Source organism: Coffea arabica, chromosome 5e (genome assembly GCF_036785885.1).
Source record: "Coffea arabica cultivar ET-39 chromosome 5e, Coffea Arabica ET-39 HiFi, whole genome shotgun sequence".
In the NCBI taxonomy this organism is placed as follows: Eukaryota; Viridiplantae; Streptophyta; class Magnoliopsida; order Gentianales; family Rubiaceae; genus Coffea; species Coffea arabica.
In genome coordinates, this window is record NC_092318.1 from 46,162,503 (window position 1) to 46,177,240 (window position 14,738).

A 14,738-nucleotide genomic window follows, 5' to 3' on the forward strand; every position below is an offset into this window, starting at 1 on the left:
TCTTAAAAATATCACTTACTAAATCCAGCTGACTCACAAATAAGAGAACTTATTCTTTGATGACAATAAAATAGGATGACAAGAATAGCCAACATGTTCTGTCTCTCTCTCATTCTGCTAATTCTAAAATTAGAAAAGTAATAATTTGTTAATTAAAAACTTCACTTACTAAATCCAGCTAACTCATGAAAGATTAATGTAACTAATCTGCACTAATTATATTATATTAATATCAGCAAACAGATGCCTCTAATCATAGCCAGTAAAGAATATGTTCTTTCGTACTTAACTTTTGTGTTTGGTGAGATTAAAGAAGATCACATATGAACGTGTAGCATGATTGGAAATTGATCTTTCTGATTATTAATTGATTTAGATAACTATCGGTCATTAATTAGCAAAGGAAAGGACCCACGTGCTATTTCAGCAATCTGAAGATGCATTTATGGAATCAACTCTGACAAAGTTATTATTCTTATATTAGCCGGAATTAGGAATCGAAGGTATTTTTACATCATTAGGAATGAAGGGAATTGAGGTGTGGAATTGAGTGCTCCTAGTGGATAGCTCAGCTGGTTCGGTCATTTGTCTTTACAGCAAGGTTCCAGATTCGACACCCACTTGCTACCGTTGCTGGGCATCTTTGGGGTGAGCTCTGCCCAACTTGGGGGATTAGTTCGGGTGATTTCGGGACGATCCTCTAGACCATAAAAATAAAAAAAGAGGTGGAATCGAGAGGTGGAAGAGAGAGAGGGAACATCGTTTGCTTTCAGATTTTGGAATTGAGAGGTGGAATTGATTTACGAATTCAGACTTTGCTTTCAGTTTGGTATTTAGGTATATTTAGAACCTCATTTCTTTGGCCTTTTTTTTGGGCTTTATTAAAATTATGTTGTTTTTGTGCAAAAGTTATGAACCATTGTGAAATTTGCTGCTTATTTGCCGCACTTTCTCCTTGTGCTGCAGCAAAAACGTTGCAGAAAGCGTGTTTTCTTGTAGTGTATCACACATCTAAATGTGCATTGTAAAAAATCGGAGGAGAATCAACTGGAAAGGAGCCAAATTTCCTTATAATGATCCAAATCAAGCGGCATTTAATGCAACAAAATTTTAGTAGTTAATAGTATCAGTTTTTTTAAAAGGAAACAGAAAAAAATACCATGCTTATATCAAAACTCAAAAGCACCTAAGTACCAGACCGGATTTGGACTGCTGATCGATTTGGCCGCAAATCTACCTCTGTCGTGAACTTGCAATCCATCTTTTACTTGTAAATTATAATTGGATAAAAATATGTGGTAAATGATGACAAACTCAAAAACACTCCAAGTAAAAGTACACTACTTCAAACTGTTTCGTCAAACGACATCATATAACCGAGTTGGATTACTCGGAATTTTTGTTCAATTAATCAGCAATGTCCAAGTACTACTACTTTAACTTGGGGGACTGAAGGAGACATGGAAGATTAGAGGAAGAAAAATCCTAATTTGCAATCAAGATTGCATTTTACGCTTTTGCTGATGGCCAACTCACCTAAAACGAGTTGGTTGGTTTCTCGTGTCCCTCCTTATCACATAAATGGCATAGAGTTATCTACTTATACAATCCAATTCTTATTAATAAAAACTTTAAAAATAGTTCAGACTTTTGAATTCTTCCCAAATAAAGGTTTCACCATTTAAAAAGGCGACTTCAAAGTCACAATTTCAAATGTGTCGACTGAGGTGATTTGTCCTTGGTTACCATTTGCATCTAGTTTTCTTATCCTAAAGTCATCCTCTCAAATGTTGAATTGACGACTTTCTCCCAAATAAAGAAATCTTTAACTTGGAAAGAACTCAAATTTTGGTTTAATTCCAGAGTTTTGAATAAAGATTATTTAGTTAAAAATCTCAAATTGTATGGGCGTTACCGTTCCATTTTTGCTTTTTCAAAGAAAAAAAACATATTAAGTGTAGTATGTCAAATGACTCAAATCTCAAGTCAAATCTATTAGTGCTAGTCTTTTCAATAAAATTTTTTGGTAATAAAAGTAAAAGTAATTCATAAATCTAGTCTTTTCAAATACTTCACTAATTTCTTAGGTCTTAAGAAACACAACACATCGCCCCCATGTGAATGGGCTGGTGGTTGGCGCCTCTTCCTCGGGACTGTCAGGTCCTGGGGTCGAACCTCCGCAGCAACATCGGCTTCTCCGTGCATCTAACGTGCTAGGTCTGGTTGGGGCGCCAGACCGGGCCGAAGTGGGATTAGTCGGGCCGCCTTTACGGAATTGACCCGGACACCCACTCCGTCGACAAAAAAAAAAAAAAAGAAACACAACACATCACACTAGACATATTAGTTGCTCTGGAGGGCATAAAGTTTTTTAACACGCACGCACCTTTCAAACTTTTCCACAAGCGAGCCTGTCATCCACTATCAAGTCAGGTCTACTCGCTGCTGTTTAAATTCCAAGTACTTCAACAATCCCAGAATTTTAAAACGCAGAAAAGTACAACTTTACTCCCTCTGTAATTGAACGTCCTCTCATTGATTTTTTTCTGAAGCAGTAGAACCAAGCATTGCAATGGCTGGAAAAAGTGCCCCGGCGATTGGAATCGATCTGGGTACCACGTACTCGTGCGTGGCTGTCTGGGAACACGACCGTGTTGAAATCATAGCTAATGATCAGGGTAACAGGACGACGCCGTCTTATGTGGCTTTCACTGACACCGAGCGTTTCGTTGGTGATGCTGCTCAGAACCAGGCTGCCATCAATCCCGTCAACACCATTTTCGGTGAGAAAATGTCATTAAGTAGCATTCTTTTACTAGAGATCCTAAATTTTAATTTTTTTTTTAAAAAAAATAAGTAGATTGGTATCCTCTTTTACCTACCTCTTTTTCTATCAGACCATTATGTGAAGGTCGCTATCCAGCAAACTATACATACTTTTTCCCATCGAAGACTAATTATGTCAAGCTTGGGGGTACAACGTGGTTTCTATGTATAATGATCTGATAGGTGCTATGTAAATTAGGCATCTTTTCATAGTGATAATGTTCTTACAATCGTAGAAACAGCAAAGCGGAAGACTTGGATATTAGGTTGGAGGAGTTGAAGCAGAGCTGAAGATAGACAATGCCTTTTTGGTATGCCTAAAGAACAATCTGTAACGATCCCATCTCACTGTTATAGCTATAGAGAAGGATGGAGCTACTGTTGAAACAATCTGAAAGAAGCCTATTTCATTGTTATTGTTCTAAGAAAGATGTACGAATGCAGCTATGGTCCAACAATTCTTTTTCAAACCTCCTCACAAGCTGAAAGTAAGCTCACACTACTTTCTTTTTCAATAGAACTCAAAATATTTCTGAATAATACTACAACAGAGATCACACACGAAAAAGTACAAGAAAGAAATCGTAGAGACCTAGTATATCTTACCACTGTAGCTGTTTCTACAGCGGCCCGACCACCCCCCCCCCCTTTTTTTAAAGGGTTGTAGATTAAATGGTTCAATGAAATCCTCCAATTTATTCTACTTGAGAGGACTATATTTCCATTTCTTTTTCAGTTAACCACTTTATATTTTACCATTATGTGGCTAACTAGTAGTTGTCCAGCGTCTGGAAAAAATACCTCATGCTTTCTGGTCATGTGAGTTTCTAACGATGTTATGGGAGGTTTAGTGGGTCTGCTTGCTAAATTGAAGCTTAGTCTCATATTGATCTTCTCTGGAAGCTATAATTTGTTGCATGAAATCCGTGTTTCTGTGATACAGAAGCTCAATTAATTTGCTTGTCATGCATTTTGGTAATTTGGTTATTATCCCCTGCAAGTTGCCTGTGTATGTTTGGAGTAAGATTTATGAATAATATCCTCGAGTCTGTGGTGTGAAGCATAGGAATTGTCTTCTATGAACTATACCTTGGTAGTTGTTCTGTAGTATTCTATATCAATTCTTTGATATGCCATTTTACATACAGTTGAAGAAAATTTTCATGGAGTATCAATCATTTCTGATTACAGATTCTAAGAGATTAATTGGTAGGAAGTACACTGATCCATCTGTAGAGTATGACCTGAAGCTTTGGCCATTCAAGGTCATTCCTGATCCTGGCAACAATCCCATGATTGTTGCATCCTACAAAGGGGAGGAAAAGCAATTTGCACCTGAGGAGATTTCTGCTATGATTCTCACAAAGATGAAGGAGGTTGCTGAGGCCTACCTTGGGTTACCAGTAAAGAATGCTGTTATTACCGTCCCAGCCTATTTCAATGATTCGCAACGCCAAGCAACTAGAGATGCCGGAGCCATCTCTGGCCTCAATGTATTGCGTATCATCGTTGAACCAACAGCTGCTGCGATTGCTTATGGTCTTGACAAAGAATTGCTCAACAACACAGGCGGCCAGAAGAATGTACTTATTTTTGACCTTGGAGGTGGTACTTTTGATGTTTCTCTTCTCACTATTGAGAAGAGCATGTTTGACGTGAAAGCTGTTGGGGGAGATACTCATCTTGGTGGAGAGGACTTTGACAATAGAATGGTGAACCACTTTGTCCAAGCGTTCAAGCGAAAGCACAAGAAGGACATCAGTGGAAATCCGAGAGCTCTTAGGAGATTAAGGTCAGCTTGTGAGAGGGCAAAGAGGATACTTTCCTCTATTCATCAGACATCAATCGAGATTGATGCTTTGTTTGAGGGTACTGATTTTCAATCAACCATTACAAGGCCAAGATTTGAGGAGCTGAACATGGACTTGTTCAGGCAATGCATGGAGCCAGTTGAAAGCTGCTTAAGGGATGCCAAGATGGACAAGCATAGCGTCCAAGATATCGTTCTTGTGGGTGGTTCAACCAGGATTCCAAAGGTTCAGCAGTTGTTGCAAGATTTCTTTAATGGCAAGACCCTTTGCAAGAGCATTAACCCAGATGAAGCCGTTGCCTATGGTGCAGCTGTTCAAGCTGCAATCTTGGATGGCAGGGGCAACCAGAAGGCTCTGGATATTGCACTTATGGATGTTACCCCATTGTCTCTTGGTTACCAAACCAAGGGAGAGGTCATGAATGTTGTGATCCCTAGGAACACCACCATCCCTACGAAAAAGGAGACAACATGTACAACAGCTTGCGATAACCAGACTAGTATATTGTTTCCGGTGTACGAAGGTGAGCGAGCAAGATCAACAGAGAACAATTTGTTAGGTGAATTCACGCTCGAGGGTATTCCTCCAGCCCCTAGAGCAGTCCCTGTAATCAATGTCTGCTTTGATCTGGATGCCAACGGCATTTTAAATGTCTCTGCAGAGGATGAAAATACAGGGCAGAAAAGTAGAATCTCCATCTCTTTTGATAAAGGAAGGTTGTCAAGAGAAGAAATTGAGAAGATGGTCCAGGCAGCCGAGAAGTACAAGTTTGAGGATGAGGAGCACAAAAAGAAGGTCAAGGCAAAGATTGCCTTAGAGGATTATACATACAACTTGAGAGACACCATCAAGAGTAAGAACATTAGTTCTAGTCTGTCATCTGCTGACATGAAGAAGATTGAGGATGCAATTGAGGATGCCATGCAATGGTTGGATGGGAATCAGCTTGGAGAGACGGACGAATTTGAGGACAAGATGAAGGAGCTTGAGAGTATTACCAAGCGCCTTATGATTACGAAGAAGGACTAACGTGATCCTTCCAAGAAGAATTGAGCATGGAACTTAAAAGTTTCCTTCTAAGAAGAATTGGCACGGACCATAAAGTTTTCCTTTTGCATCAAAGGACTTATTGACTTGGGAACGAATCAATCAACTAAACCAAATTTAGTAAGTTGGAAGCTTGGGCTAATTATCCCAAGACTTGCTTTGGAATATGAACAACAATAGTTGTGACTTTTAATTATTTGCACTTAATCTTTTCCTCCAATTTTCTATGGGGTTCATTCTTGATGTGCATTGGACTTCCATACCTTGTTATTTAGTTACGAGTTTGTAAGAAACAACCATGCCCACAGTCCGGATAGTTGCACTAGTAAACTTTGTGCTACCCTATTGCGAGCGCTAAAACGCTAACACTATTACCTTGTCGGACGATAGCAATCTGGCATCCACACTAAAATACTTGCGCTATCACCTTTGTCAAACTGCACTTGCGCGATAGCAGTGGAGAGGGACGGATGGTTCTAATAATCATTGATATAATGGAAAATTCACCTAATATAAACTTCACACTAATATCTTATAACTTTGATGTGAATCCAAGTTTCATACCTTAACAATTGGATTGTAACACCTGAGCCACATGCAATGTGTGATTATAGAAATAATACAGGACAGCACGATTATTTTGACCAAAAAAAAAAAAGTTAATTACATCCACCTCCCTCGTGTTTTAACCAAACTACCACTAGACCCTGTGAGGTTTAGAATATTACAGTCCACCCCTTTAACCTAATACTTTTCAAAGGGTGATAAATCTTAACATGCAATTACTAAAGTACCCTACACAATCACTGAGCTTTGGTTTAGTGGTCATAAAAAAGGGACTAAGTCCCTCTTTGGGCTGTAAGACAGAAGTTCGAACCCCACCTGTGATGAAAAAAAATTCAAATGAGGTGTCAGAAAATCCCTTTGATCTAGTCAGAAAGAAAATTATTAAAGTACCCTACACCAATCTAAGCAAAAGTAGAAAATAAAATAGAATAGAAGTGATACTGGCTGCCTACTATCACTTTTATTGCCACCAGCAGCAAATATTTGCTGCGGCAAATTTAATTAGATCTGGGAGAGATAAAAAAAAAAAATCAATGATTATCTTCTCAAAGCACCTCTCTAACGCTTATGTATCCTTGGGGGGCGGGGTGTGCAAGCACAGGGAGATTAGTCTGGTGAAAATTGGGATACTCCCTGTATTGAACAAAAAAAAGATTATCTTCTCAAAAAAGTCCACTGCGAAAAAGTCCTTGTGAGAGGTGCTCATCTCCTTTTAACTCCATAGAATCTCTCAAACCATTCAAGCCCCTCCCCCATTGTGTCCTACCGTAGCAAGGAAAGAAGCTAATATGCCTACTTGAGAAACCTACACTTAACTAAATGCCAATGCACTTAACTACATGCTAAACCACTCAAGATGGGGAAAATGAATTGCCTTACACCCCATTGACAGTCTGACACCACTTTCGATAGCACTACTAAGTTCTATGTATTTGCAAACTTAAGTGAATTGGGCTTCTTGTGCTTTATGTTGATTGAAAGAGCCAAGCATGTTATATTTGTGGGACGATGTTAACAAAAGTGTCCTTGCGATTAAGGAAAACTTTGGGAGAATAAGGAAGAAAAAATTATCAGATTGAAACAAGCTCAAGGATGATTTGGTTATGGAATTAGTAGATTTCAATTGTTCGTCTACAAGTTTTTTGGCATATTTGTGGGAAAATTATGAAATCAAATGTGGAGGCATGGTTGTGATTTAGTGGTAATGTGGCTAAGGAGTAGTGTGGCTGTGAGGAGGCTGCCTCGAGGTATTTGGAACTTGAAAGGTGTTGGTGGTGGAGGCAGCGAAGTATCTGGTGGTGGGAAAATTGATAACGGTGGCCAAGAGTTGAGAAGAGTATGTTTTAGTTTTTCACTCTTTCCCCTTAATTTTTTTAATCACACTTTTTTCTCTTTAATAATTTTTAAAAGCTTAAAATATAATAGTTTCGAGGGGCAACTTTGAAATTTAACTCAATTTGCTAGCTTAATGGTAGTAACAACGTTAATTTAGTAATGTCAAGGAGCTTTTTGTTGCGTGACTGTCAAGTCAAACGGTGTAGACTATAATATTTCAAACTCAAGGAAGTCTAATGGTAGTTTGGCAAAAACACAGGGGAGGTGGATGTAATTAACTCAAAAAAAAAAAACTACAAACAGTCAAAGCGTAATGATATTTTGTCAAAGACACTATTAGTAGACTGATATTTCTTTAATTCTAAGGTTAAATACACTAAATCTCCCTGAACTTTAGTTGCAATTGCGCTTTATCCCTTGGCGTATTAAATAGTTACTATATCCCTCCCCTTAATGTTTTAAGACAAAAGCCCTTGCAAAAACTGTTTGAATGATTGCGATTGCGTCTTGCATATGAAGAGTTTCCTATCATTGTGAGTTTCCACGATCGCTCAACCACCCATCACCTCTGCCATTGAATGCTAGCTTTTACGTGGTTCTTATAAGTCAGTCCCAATCTTTGTGCATGGTGCGAGAATTGCAAAGCCTTTTGCTGTACACTGCAAGTCTGCAACATATAGCTCCCGGCAACATGGTGCGACCGTGCGAGTGCTAGAAAAATGCATGGTTGCTCCACCACCAAATACCATCCAAGAAAAGTCCTTACCTCTAACATTCTTCGACCTACCATTTCTTCACTCCCCTCTTATTCACCACATTTTCTTTTGTGATTATTCCCACCCTACTTCTCATTTTACTAATGAAGTTATTCCTAAGCTCAAAACTTCACTCTCCCTCACTCTCCAACACTACTTCCCACTTGCTGGCAACTTGATAATTCCTTACAATTCAAGAAAGCCCGAAATCCGTTATGCTAATGGTGATTCAATTTCACTAGCAGTTATCGAGTCAAGCGAAGATTTTAGTCTTCTTACTAGTAATACTGCACGTGCTTCTGATGATTTTTATCCTTTGGTACCGAAATTACCCCCCTCGGTATGCTCGTCTTCATCAGGCGCATTATTAGCACCCCTTCTTGCAGTCCAGGTAACCCTTTTCCCAACTGCAGGAATTTGTGTTGGATTTACCTTCCAGAGGGTGCCGGCTGATGGCAATGCCTGTCACAAATGTGGAAGCGATGAAGAACTAATAGCTAGTGGCTCGCTCCCTTATTATGATAGGAGTGTAATTGATGATCCCAGTGAACTATCTTCAATCTTCTGGGACCAACAAAGGAACAAACAGTTTACAAGTTCTCAGCCAGAATATGTCCCTACCAACAAGGTTCGAGACACTCTTGTAATGCATCAATCTGATGTTCAAAGATTGAAACAAATTGTCTTGGAAAAATGCCCAAAATTATCGCGCGTGTCAACGTTCACTGTCACATGTGCCTATGTTTGGACGTGTTTAATTAAGTCACGCAGGGCCAGTGGTGAAGAGATTAAGGAGAATGATTTGGAGCATTTTATGATTGGTGCTGATTGCAGGTCTCTTATCGCTTCACCATTGCCAGCCAATTATTTTGGAAATTGTCTTGTTAACTGTATAATTACCGCAAAAACTGTTGAACTTATGCAAGAAAGTGGATTTATCAAGGCAGCAGGGTTGATTGGAGAAGTCATACGTGAAAAGCTGCACAATAAGGGTGGGGTGTTGAATGGGGCTGAAAAATGGTTGTCAGAAATTGAAGGTCTGAATCCAGAACGAGTTGTTGGGGTAGCAGGATCCCCCAAATTTGCCGTCTATGACATGGATTTTGGTTGGGGAAAGCCCAGGAAAAGTGAAGTTATTTCAATTGACACCACGGGGTCGATTTCTCTTAATGAGTGCAGGGATAGTAAGGGAGATCTTGAGGTTGGTTTATCTTTGCCAAAAGTAAAAATGGAACCTTTTTCAGCCATTTTTGCCAGTGGCATCATGGAAGCAAAAGATCAACATTGAGCATTAGTCGACATCTCGTCGACTATCCAATTATTTGGTGCTTGTGTTAATGGCACGTGTTTGTCATTAACCAGGGTGATTAATTATTCAAGAGTAAAAGAATGTGTGTGATTTGAACTTCAGGCAGCATCAATCGTTGCAGCAGAACTCTTCAAGCTCGTTGTGAAGGAGTCTTGTACAATTTATGTACGGTGGGGTTTGCTTTGTTTTTGCTTTACTGGTCTTAATGGCTGCACTGCCATTATATTCTGACTGATTAGCCAGTAAATCAGTCTTCTGTCAATAAATCATGTGGCAGCAACTGTTGTTGCATCCAAGTATGTGTACGTTGAATGTTGGTTATCAAACTTGTGTAATTATATGTTTTCTAGGATTCTCCCACAATAACTTGGTTTCTAGGAATATTTTCTAGGATTCTCCCACAATAACTCGTCCCACAAATTTCTTCAGAGTCCAGCTACTTCTCGCAGAAAATTTATAAAATCGGAAGTCATATAGGATTAATTTTCTTCATCCTATAAGGAAAACAATTGAATCCTTTACAAAAGCAAGATTTGGATGCCACCTTCCATTGCCTAATTACTTAGTACTTACTAAACACTCTCTACTGTGCTGGTGCTGACATTGTGTACCATAGGATCCTGTCAAAAGTCTCTAGAGTGCCTTAGCATTTCTTTTTTGCCTTGTGATCAAAGCCCAGTTCAGGATTTGTTTTCTTTTATGTGAAATTGGTACTTTTAGATTAAGGTTACAAACGAATTGAATCAAGTCGAGTTTCGACCTAATTTTATCAAGGTCGAACTCGAACTCGTCGAACTCTCAAATAAAGTTCGAGTTCGAGTTCGACTAAAATTCAAGTCGAGTTAAATTCGAGCTTGAGTTTAAAAAAATGAAAAAATAATTATTTTATTTTTCAAAAAATAATTAAAATAATAATTTTTTTAACCAATAATAAAATATTATAAATATATATGTAATTTTATTATTAAAATAAAAATTATATATATAATCGATCGACTCGCGAACTAATGACCCGAGTATTTTTGAACTCGTATTCAAGTTCAAATTCGAATTAATCACCTCAACTCAAGCTTGACGTGGACCGAGTCTAACATGTTGAGCTCGTGTGCAGCCTACTTTAGACAAATAAAGAGTCGTTTTCAGCATTTCATTTTTGCATTACCTGGCGTAATCTTAAAATATCGTTGATGATAACTTGGCAATAATATAATAATAATGTTATTGGTTGGCGTTGATTTCCAATTGGAATGCGAACTGATGTGTGCATCACTGCACCAAACCACGTGGTGGAATTTCATTACTTGAAAACGTTTTACAGATGGACCTAATCCACTAAAAACCGATAGTCCTCGGGATCTATGGAATCATGCGGTCGTGCAAATTTTGTAAGATTCACAGGAAGGCCGTAAATGAGTGTAATCAAATTGAACACTGGATCTTAGTGTTTAATTTTATTTGATTATTTTAATAAATTTAAGAATTTATTTAAATTTAATTTATTTATTTATTAAATCAAATTTAAGCAAATTTTTGTAATCAAATATAAATATTATTGAATATAAAACATTGTTCAAACTTAGTTCGATAATTAGCGAATCAAATTTGAACAAACTTTTATCAAGTCACGCTCGATTCGAATAATGAATAGTTTGATTCATTTTTCAGTTCTATTTACAAAACATATAAAAATAATAATAATAATTGGTCAACTGGTTATGCCTTTTGAGTGGGTCAAATATATGGTCCGCCATTTCAGTTTCTGTTAGATTTTCAGTTAAGATCCGAGTTTGCTTTTCACAGTGGCTAGTAAAAAGATCGTTTTTTTTTTTCCTTGCATATTGCAATTGAATATTCAATAGGAAATGTCAGATTCCTGATTTTCCAGGTACATTTCTTCATTTTGTTTTATATTGTGTAGCTGTGTCTAAAGTTGTATTTCTTGGTGAATTTGTATTTTGTTTACTTGGGTTATTTTTTTGCTCTTGCATCGCATTTGGCAGCTGAATATTCAAGAGGAAAATATCGAATTCTTGATTTCCAGGTACAATTCTTGGTTTTATATTGGATTTTCTATTTGCATGCGATGCATAAATTAAAATTTTCAAACATGTATTCAGATTGAGCTTTTCATTTCACATGTAGATTTTGTCTTATTTAAAATCTTCCTACAGCTAGCCTAAAAACAATTGAAACGAGCAAGTATAATGCTTATATTGAGTATTTGTCATTGGTGACTCTAGAATTTGATTTCAGCATTGTGCTGTCAAGAAATGGTTAATTAGTGTTAATTAAATTTATTTCATCCCAAAATTGTGGATTACATGAGATTCTATTTTTTTTTTTTTTAAAGGAATGGTTGATATCGTAATTGTATGATAATAATTTCCAAGTGTATATCTTCATCCACCCTAAAAATAATGATTGAACTAGAATTTTACTACACACAAATTTTTGTTTTGATATTTCGGTGAAATGGAGGCCTAAAGGCCAGTTGCATGAATACTAAAGCGAGAAGTTTACAAGTACATTAAGTTTGTGTCAACTTTTCCTTAATTTTTTTTTCCTTTTTTGGTTTGATAGGAAGCTTGGGCTAATTTAAGTCCAAGTTGAAACCTACTTGTTTTGAAAAATAATATTTGAACTTAATATTTGTAAAATTTGGCTAAAGGATGCCTAAAAACTCGTTTAAAGGAGCTTCAAGACTATTTTCAAAAATAAAGTTAACTCGTGAAAGTCTCTTAATATTTGCGGACGTGTGTATTCACACAGTAATTTAGGTGTAATTTAAGTATATTAAATGGATAATCACTGGAAAAAATTCATTTGGAGAGGGAAGGGAGGGAGTGTAACCGAGAGGCACTAGAAAAATTTGTATTTATAAGTTTGATAATTCTAGCTTCAATTCTTCTGAATTGTTTTCATATTTTTTTCCCTGTGATTTCTTTTCATAGAAAAATATGTAATTCAGTTATTAAGCTGAACCAGAAACCAAAGTTTCTTTCCATCCACTTGAGTCCGAGTCAGATTTTGGAAACGAAACGCCAAAGAAAAAGGATACTGATAGAAAACCACTGTCTTAAATTTTTCAATTGGGGCATGATTTGGATGCTTAATTAGATAAGCCTTCCAAATTGGACGGACTGATTCAGTCTATCTGATCTGAAATTACTATTCTTAAAACATCATTATATATTACTAACTTTAAAGAGAAGAAAACATAAAATTTGTTAGGTATCACATCATAAATTAATAATAATATAAGGGTTGACAAGGGGGTCAAATATACTATTGAACGTAATGGATGACATGACTTTATACCTAATCAAATCCTTTCTATTTCATAAGTATCTAAAGTTATTTACCTAATCAAAGTTGTTGAACCGAATAATTAGGTTTAGCCCAATTGAGAGAAAATGACAAGTCCACATTGAATTAGAAAAATCAAGAGCAGTTTGACAGACAAATTGGTTTGTGTCCGATTGAATAAGCCAAATGTCTTGTGCCAAAGCCAAAATGTTCCAAAAAAAAAAAAATTTCACCTGAAAAAAAAAAAGCACTAGTAATAGCAATTAAGGAATCCTGTGATGCTTTTCCACTGTCTGGTTTAGAGTTCGAATAATCCATTGTCAAATTCTGAATTCGAATCATGAATTTGACAATTGCAAGTTGGAAGAATGTGAAAAAAAAGATATAAGTCATAAAGAATTTTCTCACAAATAAACTATAACAAATCCTAATCACTGAGCTTGGCTCAGTGGCCACCAAGAAGGGACTTAAGTCGGCTGACTTGCAGCAAAAAAAATTCTAGGATGATGCCATAACTCCCCCTTGATCTAGTCAGTTTTACATACTTACTAGCCTCTTAACCCAAGTCTTCTTAGACTCCCCCCTTGTAAATTAGGATAAAATAGGTTATAAAAAAAATTATAACAAATCCTATCTCCTACAGGAACTAGGGGAAAAAACACTACAACCATGTCACACTACTCCCCTTCCCCCCCCCCCCCCCCCCCCCCACCCCCAAACAAAAGTTTGGCCATTTAATGCAAATATTCCCAACTGTTTCATCATTACTTATTCAATAAAGGATTTCAAACATCAATGGTACCATCCGAATGCAATTATTCACATTTATTGTCACTATTTGCATTTAAACAAAATTAGCATTGTAAACATATCGTTCAATAGCCACTATAGCTATTCGTTAGGCAAACCTAATATGTTTATCTCAAACTAAGTTGGGGATTACAAAATTTTATCAATTTTGTGTTTTTGCACTTTATATATTTTTAAATTAGTATCCTACTTTATTCTTTTAGTAGCTACGACTATTTCTTTAGAGCATATATATTTATCTTTGTAGCGGTCTTAATTCTGGATGGACTCTCAGGTTATGTGCATTGACAAGTTGACTGTTGACGAGTATATGAGAGCCGCCCTTTATAAAAGAATTTTCAATATTCACCAAAAGAAAATAAAAGAATTTTCAATAGTTTGGAACGTCGCTGTTTACTCGGGCAACTGCAAATTTATCATGTGCTTTAAAACTCTAAGGTCCCTTAGTTTTCTAGGGATAATTTCAGAAACCTCCTTTAGGTTTTTGATTATTTCACTGGCTTTTCTCTACATTTTAAAAATTACACTAAGCTTCCTTGAAGTTTATTATTTTGTTAGTAACGTTTAGATCTAACTAATAATAAGAAGTGATACTAGAAGGGAGAAGATAATATGATTCTATCATTGCAGCTCATATGCTACATTATTTAATTAATTTAATACCAACTCACACATTAAATAAAAATATTAAAATTGCTGTTTATCATAAGGGATCAAATCATATATAGCATCACAAAATAGTATATTATTATATTTTTTTTTAATATAAGATCCAAATTATTCTTTTCACTTATACATCCATTGTCGAACATGATCAACAACAAATAATCAAAAAATTTGCAACTAAAATTTTACACAGAACAAACTTTCACATCATAAATATTCTTGTCAAATATAACGATAAGTTGTTGAGATTTTTATGGTTATAAAATTTGCTACTTGTAATATTTTGGTTGCATATTATTATTTTTG

General features: G+C 36.4%; 2 protein-coding genes across 4 annotated transcripts; both read left to right on the plus strand.

Annotated features, from left to right (window-relative positions):
* Positions 1-2,404: 2,404 nt before the first annotated feature.
* On the plus strand, positions 2,405-5,920 carry LOC113688578 (heat shock cognate 70 kDa protein). Of its 3 annotated transcripts, none has more exons than XM_027206445.2 (3): positions 2,645-2,783; positions 3,069-3,314; positions 4,018-5,920. In XM_027206445.2, exons 2-3 carry the CDS (start codon positions 3,257-3,259, stop codon positions 5,664-5,666), a joined length of 1,707 nt encoding a protein of 568 aa, XP_027062246.1. In that variant the 5' UTR covers positions 2,645-2,783; positions 3,069-3,256; the 3' UTR covers positions 5,667-5,920. The 3 variants fall into 3 exon arrangements, with proteins under 3 accessions (XP_027062244.1, XP_027062246.1, XP_027062245.1); XM_027206444.2 differs by having other exon boundaries at positions 2,647-2,783; positions 3,063-3,314; XM_027206443.2 differs by lacking the exon at positions 3,069-3,314 and having other exon boundaries at positions 2,405-2,783.
* Positions 5,921-7,455: 1,535 nt separating this feature from the next.
* Positions 7,456-9,629, plus strand: LOC113687542 (malonyl-coenzyme A:anthocyanin 3-O-glucoside-6''-O-malonyltransferase-like). Its single transcript, XM_027205130.2, has 2 exons — positions 7,456-7,587; positions 8,193-9,629. The coding sequence occupies exons 1-2, from the start codon at positions 7,456-7,458 to the stop codon at positions 9,627-9,629; spliced, it is 1,569 nt and encodes a 522-aa protein (XP_027060931.2).
* Positions 9,630-14,738: the final 5,109 nt, after the last annotated feature.